Source organism: Neofelis nebulosa, chromosome 13, assembly GCF_028018385.1.
Source record: "Neofelis nebulosa isolate mNeoNeb1 chromosome 13, mNeoNeb1.pri, whole genome shotgun sequence".
Taxonomy (NCBI): domain Eukaryota; kingdom Metazoa; phylum Chordata; class Mammalia; order Carnivora; family Felidae; genus Neofelis; species Neofelis nebulosa.
Window position 1 is genome coordinate 49,875,743 of NC_080794.1, and position 16,582 is coordinate 49,892,324.

The window sequence follows — 16,582 nt, forward strand, 5'->3', positions numbered from 1 at the left end:
GCTCCTTCTCAATTTTAGGTTATAAAATAATTAAGATACAAGACTTTCTTAGGATATCATTTGGGTATCACGGTTGTATTTATCATGAGACATTAGAGTATGGTGTCACCTGTGAGAGAGTAATGCCAACTAAAATATTTCTTTCCCAGAGGCATTATACAGTTATAGAGGACAGAAGCAAAGGAAAGTTATGTTAACAGTGGAACAGGTCCAAGGTCAACATTATGTGCTTGTATTATGGGGTCCTGGAGCAGCCTGGTACCCTCAACTTCAAAGGAAAAAAGGTAAATACACCAAAAAACATTTAATCTATTTATAGTTAGGTAAATGATTAATGCTTATGAGCCTCAGATGAGGAACTTCTTAAGAGAGTAAGAAGGTCTGTGTTTGAAATAGTAGGTGGTCATAATTGACTATTCTTCTTCAGATTTCTTCTGTTATAATTTTATACCTCCTGTAAGCAGTTTAGTGATCTGAAAAGTCCTCTATAATTAATGGTGGTAGAATAAAAGCTTCTACTTATTCCCAGGTATACTACTTTACCTTTTTAGCGAAGGTCTTATCTCCTTCAGGAAATGTTCTTTAAAATTGAATTCTGGAGAAGCTTCTACAGTTTTTATTCAGCCAAAGTACCCTGATAAATAAACTTCTCCCTGGTTATAAGGCAGATGTTAGGGGAGCTGCATTAACCCTTTCAAGTCTCAATGTTACTGTTTAATAAATGAGTGCATTCCAGGCTTTTATACCGGTTGTTCTAAAAGCGCGGACTATTAGCCATCCATACAATGTTCGTGTTTAAAATATGACGTACGATTCCGTTTTCTTTAAAACAGGAGTTAATAATAATTTATGATGTATTTAATTAAATGGAATTGATGTTTCAAGAAAATGATGTATCTTCATTTTGATATTGTGAGATTCTTTAGTTGTGACAGTCAGAGACAGTTTAGTGGCTTACCAGTCATTTTATCCTGCTAAATTAATCTACAGATTGATTAGGTGTGTGACTTTTTTTTTTTTTTTTACCCCAAAGAGTTAATGCCTCTTCCCAAACTTCTACCTACAAAATAATTATCTAAGGATACGATCTGTCACATTCTCTCTTTTAATCATTAATAGCCCATAACCAAGATTTGAGATAAGTCTGACTTTTGACTTTCATGTTAGGATCAAACAGCAACAAATATTTGTTCAGTTGAGAAATCCAACAAACACATGTCAGTGGTAGACCAGCCATCATTATTGACCATTATGTCAGAGCTGGGAACATGAGTCTAGTGCATGCGGGACAAAATGTAGGTCAAAGGTGTTATTCCATTGATGAGAGCTGTAGCCAAGCACACTGCTCTGGGCTTAATGTGGATATTCTTTGAAATATAGAAGAATATAGTAGTTCTTTGGTTAATAGAAGAGACATTCCAGTTGTCTCTAGATAATTCTATGGTATTTAGGTTAATATTGAAAATTTGTGAGTCCAGGAATTAAGATACAGTTGTTCTTTGTTCACTCATTAATTTAGCACACTTTATTCATTGCCATCACTTTTAAGTTATGATATCCACCTCAATACCTCAAGATTATTCTTTTTAAAATAGGATAATACCAATTTTGAAGGATCATCTAAGTAAGTAATTCTCCCTTCAGAAATTGTTAGCATTTTATGTATTCATTTAGGACTTCTTGAGGCATTCTCTATGTTAACCTCCACACTGGGCACTGGTTTTACTTGTTCCTGAGGATAACAAACTCACATGTGGGTGATATAATCAGAAATGACCGTCAGGTAGTTGTTACTGAATACTGGAGATCACAGAGCTGATATTTTGGGGGAAGAATAATAAGAAATCCCAAATCCACATTCTTTTGAAATATGCATGGGAATTTGGGATGCCTCATATGTAGCAAGTGTTGATCACAGTCTAGGTCCTAATGAGTGTGGACTTCTTAGGGATAAGTGGGTACATAAAATAAGCTATTCAGAAGTGAATGCCATTCTAATGCAATATTCACCTGAAAGTATCTAATAGAAATCTAATACTTTAAAAATGTAACAAATTGTAGTAAATCACTCTTGTGATATTACTAAATAGGCAGAGTAATGCAAATGATCCCAACATTTGTGATTATACTTCATGCAAAATCATAGTTAGGTCTGCATGGAAGTTTGAAATCTATTCACATCCATAATTCATGATTCAATATAAAAATGTATTACAAATTGTCTCAATACCAGTCTCCCTCAGACTAACTAGTCCAACCTGCACATGACTCCTCTCTGTTACTTGAACTTGCTGATCTTTTTCCTGGCTTGGATCCTGAATTTACATGTTTCCCTTGTCCAGAGTGCTTTCTCCCGAAGCTCCCTGCGTGGATGGCTCCTTCATTTCTCAGCCCCAATTTCATATTCTCAGAGGGGCCTCACACACATATGCATAACCACTCTCTATCAGATCAACTCTTTGAAGGCCATTTGTGCCACTGAACACAATCAGGATTATCCAGCTTATTTGCTTGCTTGAAAACTGATTTTCTCCATAGATTAAAATTTCTATGAATACAAGCATCCTGCCATGCTTGTTCACCACTGTATGCTCATTACACAGCACTGTGCCTGCCCTCATAGATGTTTTCTTCTTTTTTTAATGTTTATTTATTTTTGAGAGAGAGAGAGAGAGACAAACTGTGAGCGGGGAGGGGCAGAGAGAGAAGGAGACACAGAATCCAAAGCAGGCTCCAGGCTCTGAGCTGTCAGCACAGAGCCCAGACGTGGGGCCGAACCTACAAACCGCCAGATCATGACCTGAGCTGAAGTCAGACGTTTAACCGACTGAGCCACCCTCGTGCCCCTGTTTTCTTTATGAATAAATGAAGTAAGAATAAAATACAGATTAAGCAACCAGTCAAAATTCCCAGTCTTTAAGAAGTAAGAGACTCAAGTTTGAGGAGGAAGTAACTTCATTTCAAATGATAAGAAAAAAAACCACACACAGACATTTGAAAATGTCTGTGCACAGAGGTTTTGCAATCCATGGAATGTATTAAGAAATTACATTTAAACTTGGGCACAGAGGGCTTGTAGTTAGAACTGGACCTCTTCTCTGGGTAATTTCAACAATTCAGGGGGATGTATCTGAAGTATACAGGAATGAATGTCTCAGGGTGCAGAGAGCAAGAGCGCTGATGGGTTCAGGGGTTCTTGGGACTGGGAGCTGAAAAGCTTTGTGGGTACCAGGCAGCTTCTCTGTCTGTCTGCTTTATTCACTCCTTGCGGACTTCCTCTGCTTTTCAACCATAGGGAAGGCAGCAGAAGATGGTTACCCTGTAGCTCCTGCTCTTACTTTTCCTTTTAACCTAGACCAGTGCCATTTCCAAATTCCTAGCACGGAAAATCTGATTGCCCGGATTGAATTCTATTCAATCAACTGTGGCCTCAGGGGCAGGGTGGGAAAGTACAATAGGAATGCCTGAGCTTATTTCAGAGGGTGAAGGAGCAGTTGAGAAGGTCATTTGTGGTCTGGGTGGACACAGAAAGGTATTCACTACCAAAGATATGTATGTTCATTAGCCTGGAGAGATGGAAATGATGTTAATATTTAGTTTAAACAGTACATGATAAAATTGAAAATGAAATATATATGTGTATAAAGCATATGCCGTATTGGTGCAATAATGGCAATTAAAAACATGGAAAAAGGAAAAAAATAAGTACATTATATAGTTTCATGTACAGTAGGATCCCATTATAATAAAGCAGGTATGTAAGTATGCGTATACATTAAAAGAATTGGAAATACTAAATACTAAAGAATTGGAGATACCAAAATGCTATGTGTGTTTTTTTTTCTTTATGCCTCTAGTTTGAATTATATGGATGTGTGAATCCACATTTATTTTTTAAACCTTTAGTAAAAACTTCAAACTTAATATATACAAAATAATATAATGAGCTACAGTACCCATTATCTACTATATTAAAACATTGGCCAATCTTATTTTATCTATTACTGCTCTTTTCTTTTATTGTATAAATATTTTATAGTAAATATATTTTATTTATAATTAAGAAATAAAGGAAACTTTTTCCTTTTGGAAAAAGAGCAGGTAATGTTTGAAATATCGAGCTAACAATTTGGGGAAAAAGGAGAATTGAGTTTATACTTCATATTTGTGCCAAAATAAATTCCAGATGCATTAAAGTTTCAACTATCTTTTAAAAAAAGAAACCGTGAGTAGTAGAAGAAAATATAAGCAAACTTATTTGGTATCTAAAGATTAGAAGGTTAGGGGCGCCTGGGTGGCTCAGTCGGTTAAGCGGCCGACTTCGGCTCAGGTCATGATTTCGCTGTCCGTGAGTTCGAGCCTCGCGTCGGGCTCTGTGCTGACAGCTCAGAGCCTGGAGCCTGTTTCAGATTCTGTGTCTCCCTCTCATTGACCCTCCCCCATTCATGCTCTGTCTCTCTTTGTCTCAAAAATAAATAAACGTTAAAAAAAAAAAAAAGATTAGAAGGTTAAAAAAATGCAGCAACAAGAACCGTACATAAAAATCACCATATACCAAATTAAAAAGAAAGTGAAAAACCAGAAAAAAATACTGTATTTTGTCAGAAAATAATGCAATAAACAAAAGACAAATATCTGTAAGGATAAATGGGCAAGAGATATGAACAGAAAGTCCCCCAAAGAAGAAATAAAAATGGCCAATGAATGTATGAAAAAAATTTACTTGTAATTGAAGGCACACAAATAAAATAATGACAGCCCGTGATTTTTCTCCTGAGAAATTGATAGAGAATATGTGGAGGAAGAGCTACTCTCATAAACTATTGGAAATGTAACTTGGCAAAACCTTTCTTGAGGACAACTGATAATGTGTTTGAAAATCTCAGAATTTGGAATACCTTTCACCTAATGATTATACTTCTAGGAATTTCTCATGGCTATAGAGATGTAGCTAAAAATATATTTATCACAGTATTGTTATAATAATAAAAAATTGAAAAAACAACCAACATGCTTTAAATAGGGAATTGCTATAATAATTTTTAAGATTTTGGAATATCTGTGCCAAAGTATTGACATATTATGTAGTATTTAAAAATAATATAAAATAACGGGACGCCTGGGTGCCTCAGTCATTTGGGCATCCGACTTCGACTTAGGTCATGATCTCGTGGTTCATGGGTTCGAGCCCTGCATTGGGCTCTGTGCTGACAACTCGGATCCTGGAGCCTGCTTTGGATTCTGTGTCTCCTTCTGTGTCTGTCTCTCCCCTGCTTGCTCTCTCTCTGTCTCTCTGTCTCTCTCTCTCTCAAAAGTAAATAAACATTAAAAAAATTAATATAGAATAATACTTAAGGACATACAAAATATATTTAACATATTAAGTAAAAATCACATGAAAACAACTGGATGTCCACAAAAGTGTTAACTGTGTTGATTTGGGGATGTTGAGATTACAGGTGTTATTTATTTGCTTATTTAGCTTCTCTGATTTCTGAGCATGTATTTTATAATAAGACAAGCAAACCATTTTAAAAATAGTGATTGTTTTTAAGCAAAAACTTGGAATATATATGCTTTAGCTCTTCCTAACGATGCTCTGTCTGTACAGATTTACCGTTTTTAAGACTGTCCATTTTTCCAAAAGAAACTAAGGAAAAAAAACTAAGGCAGTGTTGGGGAGGGGTGTGAATTAGATTTATTGCCTGAAGGAAACTAAAAATACTGTTTTATAAAAGTAGCTGTTATTATTAGAAAACTTAGTGCTAAGAAATCTTTTTGTTTTATTATAAAGTTGAATTTATTAATATAGAATGTGATTATTTGGAAAGGAGCTCTGTGCTACTGTGGTTTTAAGGATTCAAATTATTACTGACGGAGCTAAAAATACATGCAGTTGTCTCTCAATGCTTTTTTTTTTGGTCCTGGAAAAATTAGCTAAATAAGCAAACAAAGGTGTTGGAAAATCAATGACAGGTATTACTTATGGCAGACATGTGTCCATTTCTATGCCTTACTATTTTTTTTTTCAACGTTTTTTTTTTTTTTTTTTTTTTTTATTTTTGGGACAGAGAGAGACAGAGCATGAACGGGGGAGGGGCAGAGAGAGAGGGAGACACAGAATCGGAAACAGGCTCCAGGCTCCGAGCCGAGCCATCAGCCCAGAGCCCGACGCCGGGCTCGAACTCACGGACCGCGAGATCGTGACCTGGCTGAAGTCGGACGCTTAACCGACTGCGCCACCCAGGCGCCCCTATGCCTTACTATTTTTAAAAATCTTTGCCTGTAGACACCAAAACAGGAAATAGCTACTCTGAAAAGCAGTTAGTTATGATAAATTATGACTGTTTAAGAGACCAGGAAATCTTTAGAAAACATTTTTATTAAAATTATCTCCAGCATCTTTATCCTATTGCCTTAAAACAGCGTTCACATTTTGTCTCTTTACACCCAAATTCCTTAGTGCGATAAATGTTGCATTTAACTGATTTAATCAGATTGATCTATTTAATTTGATTCTGAGCCTAGATTATTTCTTTTTTGGTGACTTTTTGTTTTTGTTTGTTTGTTTAAGATTATATTTGGGAATTTAAATATCTTTTTGTTCAGCGCAATTACATCCTAGAAAGCTTAGAATTGCATACAACATCTTGGTCATCCTGTGAGTGCCTGTTTGATGATGATATAAGGGCGGTTAAATTTAAAGCAAAATTCCAAAAAAGCATGCCCTCCTTTGTGAAGATGTCAGATTTGGCAACACACTTAGAGGACAAGCGTTCAGGTAAGATCTCTAATATGTAAGACACTGCTAGTTTAAGCTGCCATTTGTGGGGAAAAATGTACAATTGAACATAAAAGTGAAATACAGATCATCATAAATAGCCGAACCAGGTATTTGCATCTTCTGAGCTTTCTGCCTACCAATCCTTTGAGGTTAAGTTGTAATTATTAGAGAATTACTTAAAAATATTTTTTGCATATTTATACAAGCCATTCATCATTTAATAAACCGGAAATAGAAAAATGACCCTAACCAGAGTGACTGTTGAGATAAGCATTTTATCAAGTTACTAAGCTGCTACCTGTACATGGTTGTTAAAATTTAGCATTGATGTAGAATCCACGCAATTTGCTTACTGCTTAGTAAAATATAATGTACTTTCTGAACTCACGTATTTGTATGTGTGTGTGCATATATGGGTATAAAATTAATCCTCAGAAACACTACATGAAAGAATGGCTTTGGAAATGGATTTTATTCACGTACACGCTTTCCATGAACTTAATACCATTAAAGTAATTAGAGTGCAGTAGTAAAAGGAATGTGCTTTAGGTTCAATATGTTATACACTTCAGAATAAAGAGAGTCAAATAGTGAAAATAACTAGATAAAGTGATACAAGTTAAGTGGAAAATACTTCTCATAAATTGCATTGGCTTCCTAAGTACAGAGATGTGCTAAAAGTATGCTAACTCCCAGTTAAAGGTATAACAAATTAGATGGCATTCAAGGCTATATTTAAGGTTGCTAAATGCCAATAATCAATCAGTAAATGTCAGTAATCATCAATCTTGGAAACTAATAGAATGTTTTCTAGTGGTTATTGTAGCAATTGTTTTTAGAGGGGAAATGGGGGTTGAAAAAAATGGAATGTATCTGTAGGTTTATTGTTACATAATTTAAATTTTCTAATGAAGAAGAAAATATTTGGTCAAATTTTTTTTCTCAGAATTTATATAAGATTACCATTCTTGGTGCTTTTGTAGGTTAAGTTTTTAAGAATATCTCAGGAACTTTGGATCTTGATAGTAAGTTTTAATTTTATTCTCCCGTTTGCATGAGTAATTTTCTGAATTCTTATAGATGGTTTTAGATTTTATTAAATGCTAGGTGTGGTTTAAGTGAAATAAGATTATTTTTACAATTCTAATAAAAAAGAATCTGTTCCAAAATGAAATGGGTTGAAGCTCCTAAGAGATCACATGCTAAGATTTTCAAGTTTATTTCTGGGACTTTTTGCTGGCACGCTATACCCCCTTTTGGTACATCCACAGAAACATATAAGTTGTATGATAGGCAGAGCAGAGGATCTATCAGAGTGCTTTTCAAATACGGCTCAGAGTGTCAGATTTAAAAAGGTTTTTAACTGAGTTTTTAGGGCATAATTTTCATACAGTAAACTGCCCTTATTTGAAGTATACACATTCACACTGGTGAGTTTTGACACGAAACCCATGAAACCATCACCACAGTTGTTAAACCATCACCAGTCTGCCCCTTTGTGATCTCTCCCTTCCACGCATGCCTGCCCCCTGATCCTTCTAGGCAATCAATCTGCTTTCTATCACCAGAGATTAGTTAGACTTTTCTATGATTTTTTATACATGGAATCATATATTATGTACACTGTTTTGTTTGGCATCTTTAAGCAAATTCTTTTGAGATGTATCTCTGCTTTTGTGCATATCACTAATTCATTCCTTTTTATTCTGTTGTATGAATGCACTGCGATTTGTCTGTTCATCTGCTGACGGACATCTGGGTTGTTTCCGTTCTTGGCTATTATAAGTAAAGCTTCTATAAACATTCATGTATAAAGTGTTAGATGGACATAGTCCTTTCTTTTTTGGTGGGTAGGTACCTAGGAATTGAATAAATAGCTGTATTGTATGGTAGATGTGTGTTTAATTTTGTTTTTTTAATGTTTGTTTATTTTTGAGACAGAGAGAGACAGAGCATGAATGGGGGAGGGGCAGAGAGAGGGGGAGACACAGAATCGGAAGCAGGCTCCAGGCTCTGAGCCATCAGCCCAGAGCCTGACGCGGGGCTCGAACTCACGAACCGTGAGATCGTGACCTGAGCTGAAGTCGGACGCTCAACCGACTGAGCCACCCAGGCGCCCCTAATTTTTTAAGAAACCGTCAAACTGTTTTGCAAAGTAGTTGTAGCATTTTACATTTCCACCAAGCAGTGTGTGGGAGTTCTGTTTTTCCCACATCCACGTCAACGCTTGGTATGAGCATTCTTTTTAATTTAGGTAATGATAGGTGGTTGTGCTTTTAATTTGCATTTCCCTATTGGCTAATGATATTGAGCATCTTTTCATGTACTTCATTGCCATCCATATGTCTTCTTTGATGAAGTGTCAACTGAAATCTTGTGCCCATTTAAAAAACAAGGGTTGATTATTATTATTGAATTTTGAGAGTTCTTTATATTCTGAATAAAAATTATTTATTAGATATATGCTTTGCAAAGATGTTCTCCTAGTCTATCACTTGTCTTCTCACCTGTTCTTTTAACCAGGTCTTTTGAAGGCCCTAAGTTTTGAATCTTGATAAACTCCAATGTATCCATTAAAAAAAAATTATTATTAAACGGGGCGCCTGGGTGGCGCAGTCGGTTAAGCGTCCGACTTCAGCCAGGTCACGATCTCGCGGTCCGTGAGTTCGAGCCCCGCGTCAGGCTCTGGGCTGATGGCTCGGAGCCTGGAGCCTGTTTCCGATTCTGTGTCTCCCTCTCTCTCTGCCCCTCCCCCGTTCATGCTCTGTCTCTCTCTGTCCCAAAAATAAATAAAAAATAAAAAAATAAAAAAATAAAAAATAAATAAATAAATAAAAAAAAATTATTATTTTGAGAGAGAGACAGGACGCGCGTGAGCAGAGGAGGGGCAGAGAGAGAGAGGGAGAGAGAGAAGACCAAGCAGGCTCTGCGCTGGTGCTGTTGATGCAGAGCCTGACACAAGGGCTCCATCTCACAAACTGAACTGTGAGATCATGACCTGAGCCTAACTCAAGAGTCAGCCGCTTAATCAACTGAGCCACCCGGGTGCCCCCGGAACACTCTTTATTTGCGTTTAGTGGTTTGGTATAAAGGATACAACTCAGGAACAGCCAAATGGAAGAGATGCACAGGGCGAGGTATGGATGAAGGGGCACAGAGCCTCCACCCTTTTCAAGTTCTCCCAGTACCTCAACATGTTCATTAACCCAGAAGCTCCTTGAACCCTTTTGCTTAAGGGTTTTTATCAAGGTTTCCTTGTGTAGGCATGATTGATTAAACCACTGGCTGTTTGTGATTAATTCAATCTCCAACCTCTTTCCACTCCCCAGAGTTTGGAGGGGTGGAGCTGAAAGTTCCAACTCTCTAACCATGCCTTGGTCTTTCTGGTCATCAGCCCCCTTCCCCACCAAGACCTGAAGCTGCCCATGGGCCCCCAGCCGCCTGTCATCATCTTATTAGCATACGGAAGTCACTCTTATCACTTGGAGATCCAAGCATTTTTTAGAGCTCTGTGCCAGGAACTAGGGACAAAGATCAAATATTTATTTTTTATTATATCATAAGATGGGAACATAAATCCAGTCCCTTTTTCTACGTTGGCCAAATGCCAGATTAAAATTTTCTGACTTGTGTAGTGTTAATTCACATATGTATGCATATATGTTCTCCAAGATATGACCATTATTAAGTCTAAGGAGAATGCAAGTGGAAAACAAAAACAGTAACACCGCTCAAAAAACCCAACTTTTAATGGAATACAGAGATTTATTCTTAGAGAAGAACTCCATATACCTAGTTCTACATTGCAACATTTATTAATACTAACAGTTAATTAATTTTTTTTTAATTTTTAATGTTTATTTTTGAGAGAGACACAGTGTGAGCAGGCGAGGGGCAGAGAGAGAGGGAGACACAGAATTCAAAGCAGGCTCCCAGGCTCTGAGCTGTCAGCACAGAGCCCAATGCAGGGCTCAAACTCATGAACCAAGAGATCATGACCTGAGCTGAAGTCAGATGGGTAACTGACTGAGCCACCCAGGCACCCCAATACTAACAGTTAATTTAAATTAATATTCCTGGGGGTGCCTGGCTGCCTCAGTCAGTAGAGCATGCAACCCTTGATCTTGAGGTCATGAGTTCGAGCACCATGTTTGGTGTAGAGATTATGTAAAAATAAAACCTTAAAAAATTAACATTTCTGGAAGATGAACACAGATGATAGAATATACAAATTTTTATACTGCTTCATATTTATGCACCCCTCCTCTGCCCTCCAAGAGCACTATAGGCTTATGGAGCTGGTCGCTGCAAGAAAGTATGCCACAGGTAGAATAGGGGCTACATTTAACTTGGTGTCATGGAGAAGTCAGCTCTATTATCTACTGCTTACACAGAGCAGCTCCCTGCTGGAATTGAAGACATAGAAATAGATTTTAAAATAAAAATGACTATCATAAACACTAACAAAATAGGTGCTCACAGCTCTGAAGATCTGGTTTGGGGGCTGAGGCTGAGGATTTGGCATGTCCTTGCAAACTCTGGAGATGGACTCCCCATTGTTAAACCATGCAAAGACTTTGTGCTGTACAGTCAGTCCCTGGTAGGCTGTGTTCAGAGTGGTCCTTTTAGCCATTTTTCCTTCTCTTTATGTTCACTTATGAGGGCTAAATTCATTGTTTCTCTCATTGTTTATGTGTTTTTAAGACAGAAATGGATGGAGTATATAGAAGTACAAGCAGTTTTTTCCTGACATGTTTCAGTTAAATAAAAGGAGGGAGAAAGGGAGCTTAACATGGGACAATTTCCTAAGAAAGTCTGTTCTCTTAACAAAACTTCACAGAAGCTGGATGGGGTGAGGCTGTGCCTGGCTCCTTATAAAGAAATGAAGATGCTTACTCAGCATCTGGTCCTTCCATCAGCAGAATGTCAGTACCCAGCAGGCTATAAGCCCCCTTGAAACAGAAGCTACATTAATAATGAACTTTTAATTCTTTTATAGAGGTGTGTAAGTTTATAAAATGTTAGGAGTGATGTTAGTGTTCTTCTAAAATTATTGAATTCTTTCATCAATGTTTTAGTGATTCAACATGTCTGTGGAAAGGTGTGATGTAGAGTCTGCTGTAGTTTATTAAGTATGCTGACCACTACGTATTCTTGCAATTCATGTAGGGATACAGGACATGATTGGAAAAGTCTTTGGGTGCCAAAAGACTAAAGCAAACAGAAGGACTTAGGAATAGGAAAGTCACTATTAGTGGGAGTCTTAAAGAAGATAACCCAAAAAGAGCATAGGTAGCCAGAAGGATGAGTTCCTGACCTGGAGTATACTCCCTGCTAAAAGGATGAAGAAGAACAAATCCAAAGGCTTAAATAAAGGCTTTAAACTGAATCTGGAGAGGAGGGGAGAAGATGAACTCAGATGAACTCACAGACCTCACTAGTATATAATAAGGCAAAGGTGAATTAGAAAAAGGGAATGCCTGATAGATACCAGATACTCAGTATTTGTCTAACAGGTGAATGCATGAGCCAGTGAGCAGTCAAGGAACATGCTCAATGTCCTGGCGAGTCACACATTTCGTAAATGCAGACTCTCGGTGCTCATGTGCTGTGTAACCTATGCCCAGAGAATGGATGGTGATGGGCAGGAAATTGAAAAACAAAAACAAAGTTTAAACAGAGGATAAGCGGGGCGCCTGGGTGGCTCAGTCGGTTAAGCATCCGACTTCAGCTCAGGTCACGATCTCGCGGTCCGTGAGTTCGATCCCCACATCAGGCTCTGGGCTGATGGCTCAGAGCCTGGAGCCTGCTTCTGATTCTGTGTCTCCCTCTCTCTCTGCCCCTCCCCAGTTCATGCTCTGTCTCTCTCTGTCCCAAAAATAAATAAACGTTAAAAAAAATTTTTTTTAATAAAAAAAAATAAAAAATAAACAGAGGATAAGCTAGTGGTGTATTATTTTGGATAAAGCAGAGACTGAAAGAATAGCTGACCTGCCACTTGGCTTTTAGCAATGATCAGAAGAAAGACAGGACAGGGAAAGAGGGTATATTAGCTGGTTTCAAGTGTTTGAAGGAATTTCTCCTGAAAGAAGGATAGACCTTATTTTGCATGATGCTAGAGAACAGAGAGGAAGAAAACACCCACCTCTGCAACCAAACTCTCCAAATAAATCTTCACTTTTAGTTACCGGCAGCTTACCCATCACTTTCCAGAGTAAACACTGAAGTTGCAAGCGGGTGAGATTGTCCAGGGAAAGAGTGAACAAAAGAGAAGACCAAAAGCGAGTCCTCAGGGATATCCTTCACCGTAAAAGCAACTGAATCAACCATATCGTTAACCATGTTTGTAAACTGCAGTTATAATTTTGGTCCTATCATTTATAAATACGTCTTTTTGTTGGTCTCTTGTAGGAATGATTCTAATCAAAGCCCAGATTTTAGAGCTAGTAATACCTGTTACAGCAGCTCAGAAGATAACTCTGAATGCCCACAGCTCCCTGAGGAGCATCTTCTCTTCCCTTCCTGACATCGTATATACTGGCTGTGCAAAGTGCGGATCGGAACTGGAAACTGATGGGAATAAGATCTATAAACAGTGCTACAGCTGCTTGCCCTTTACGATGAAGAAGCTGTACTACAGGTGAGGCAGCCAGGCAAGCCAGTGGGATGGAAGATATTTATTATTAGAGGACCGGAAATGACCAACAAATCGTGTATATCAATTCTTACTTTCTTTTTTTGTTTTTTTTGTAAGCTTCTTTTTTTTATATATGAAATTTATTGTCAAACTGGTTTCCATACAACACCCAGTGCTCATCCCAACAGGTGCCCTCCTCAACGCCCATCACCCTATGAAAACTAACTAGAGCTAAATCCAAGAGAATACATTTTTTCCCCTTGAATGACACATGGTTATTTATGAAAGCAAAAATTATCCAGTAATCATAACAGGAATTTTTAAAAGCAGTAATTGGGAGATTTTTATTGTCTTCAAGCAGCTATACTGAAGAAAATTTTTACTTGGTTTATATTTTTAACCAAGATCTAAATGGCTCATGAGAAACTGATTTCCCTACCTTAACATATAATTGGAATTTAAAAGTTAAAAGTATTCTATGATCTAACCTCTGAGTTCTGGAAGCTAATAAGATGTTTAACTTTTCTGTGCCTTAGTTTTTCCAACTTTATATTAGAAATTAAGGATTGCAAATGTTCTTTGGTAAAATTGCAAACCAGCTCAGTGGAAAACACATTTTTCAAATAATAAATGTTCAGAGTCATGGATAATATTTTTCTTTTTACCTTGTAAATTATATGGCTTTACAGAATAGCCATCAGTGTCTTATGCTCTTTTCTATTTCTAACTACTGCAGTATCTAAAAACTAAATGCACATGTATTCAGCATGTTATCATGGTATACATTAAGAACATTTTCAGAAGCTTAATCTATAAACCTTATAAATAAGTAAGTACATTTTGCTCTTACTCTGAAGGTTGCTTGTATGAGAAAGAAAATTAAATTAAGATGCATGGTATATAAGAAACAGAATTAATTAAAATTGATTTCTTATCAACAGTTATGGCTCCTTACAGAGTATATGTGTTATTTTATGCCATTCTTAATGTTCCTAATCAATATATTGTTTATTGGACAAAAACATTACCCAATAAATATCTCTTAAAGAGAAGAGAGACTTTGAATATTCAGTCTAAAGAATAACTGTTCAAGAGAAGGACCTCACAGATCAATATCACCCGATTATGGTATAATCTAGTATGAGGTACATAAGGTCTAATCCTAAACGATACTGCGTTGAAGAGGTAGTGCTAATTCTTTGTGTTACTCGAATGTTGATAGCCAAAGTAAGAGTTGGGTTTTTTAAAAAATTTATTTAAAAGTCTTTAAATTGTTCTTAGGTTTAGGATCCAGATTAAAAGAAAACTTTGAGATATTAAATGACAGTTTCTTTCAAATTATCACATACGTGATTCAGAAAACATCGCATAAGTCATCACTTAGGACTCTACATAACTCAGTCAGCAAACTGAAGAAGAAAAAGCTCTGGTTATTTTTCAAAGACTCCATCAATTAGGCAGTTATTAGGTGTCTATGTATGTTCACCTGATATTTATTGCTGTGGAGGTTATATTGATTGATAGAAGCATACTTCTTGTACTTAAAAGTCTTTTATGAAATACTTAATGAACATTCCTATGGCAGGACAGTCCCATACTGTGAGTGGATCAATCACATTTTATGTTGGTTACTTGCAACTTGGAGCTGATTTTCCAGTGGAAACATTAGATACCATCGTTTGAGTCTCATACTTGCTTGCAAAGGATTCTCTATGTGCTGGTGACTTTCATTTGCATCTTTGCCCTGGTTTTTTCCTCCAAGCCCAAGTATTGAGATGCTGAATTCCCTACTTGACTATTTGTCAGGTATCCCACATTAAAAATGCCTGAGATTGACTCTCTTATTTTTTCCCATCTATATCAAACTGGATTCTTCCCATTTTTATACTTCCCAGTGAATGGCATCACCGTCTACCCCCGTAACCTAGATACCTGCACATAACCTTTAAATCATTTCTTTTTCCTTACCTCTCATGTCTGATCTACTGGCAAGTCCTACAAATTTTCATCCAAAACTGTATCACAAATTCACTTGCTTTTTTCTGTCTCCACTGCTGGCATCTTAGTCCTGTTCCTCAGACTCAGGGGCACTATTGACATTTCAGGCAGGACACTTTCCAATTGTAGAGGGGATCCCACACATTGCAGAGCACGTGGCATCCTTTTCTCCTGGCCTTGCTGAAACCCCAGTGATTGTGAAACCAGAAAGGAAGTCAGTGCGTCCTGGTCCAGCAGCATGTGGGCCTGGTCCAAGCCGCTGCTATGTCTTGCTCAAACTGTCAGAGCAGCATCGTCTCTCAGTTGGCCTCCTTCTGCCTTTGCCCGCTCCAGCCCATTCTCTACGCAGCTGACTGGGTGATCGCTGCCTCACTTAAACACCTTCCAGGAGTTTCCCCTTACACTGTCGTGCCCGTGTCGCGCCCGCAACCTTGTCTGCTGCCACGCCTCCCCTGGCTCGCTGTGTTCCAGCCACCCCAGCCTTCGGGCAGTTCTTGGACACTCGTTCTTCTTCTCCGTGGGCTTTCTTGCGTGTTCTTCCCTCTGCCTGATTCCACCAGTCTGGCTCCCTCACGTCTCTGTTCAAATGGTACTTCATCAGGAGGCCTTCCTAATCCCTCGATTTTCTGCTACAGCACCAGGCGTGTGCACATTGCAATTTGTACTTGTCTAGTTGTGTTCTGTCTTTTCTAAAAATCGCCTTTATTGGGTAGAACTCACGTAGCATCAAATGAACCCATCCAAGATATAAAATCCATGGTTTTAGTATATTCACAGAGTTATGCAGCTGTCACCATGGTCAATTTTATGACATTTTCATCACCCCTGCCCCCAGTAGCCCCATTTCCATTAGCAGGCACCCCCCCCCCAACTCAACGTTTGGACTGCTCCCCACCTTTTGGCTGCTATACATAGTACTGCTATGAACATTTGTGTACACATTTTCATGTGAATGTACGTTTTAGAATTGTTGGGTTGTATGGTAACTCTATGTTTAACTTTCTGAGGAACTTCCAAACTGTTTTCCAAAGGTGTTGCCCAGTTTTACATTCTCACCAAGAGTATATGAAGTTCTGCACATCCTTGCCAACATTTTTTTATTATGTGTTTTTCTTTTTGTTGCTTGTGCTTTTAAATGGTATCGTAGCTAAGAAAGCTATCAT

General features: G+C 37.8%; 1 protein-coding gene across 6 annotated transcripts in view; it reads left to right on the forward strand.

The window, feature by feature from the left end:
* Nucleotides 1-16,582, forward strand: part of SHLD2 (shieldin complex subunit 2) — an 84,010-nt gene that overhangs the window by 60,072 nt on the left and 7,356 nt on the right. For 4 of the 6 annotated variants that reach the window (XM_058696920.1, XM_058696921.1, XM_058696923.1 and 1 more), the window contains 3 exons: nucleotides 150-284; nucleotides 6,575-6,781; nucleotides 13,196-13,424. In XM_058696920.1, coding sequence (XP_058552903.1) covers nucleotides 150-284; nucleotides 6,575-6,781; nucleotides 13,196-13,424 — 571 coding nt within the window. Of the gene's footprint in view, nucleotides 1-149; nucleotides 285-6,574; nucleotides 6,782-7,767; nucleotides 7,810-13,195; nucleotides 13,425-16,582 lie in introns of those variants that run through there. The other 2 variants (XM_058696925.1, XM_058696922.1) reach the window with 2 other exon arrangements.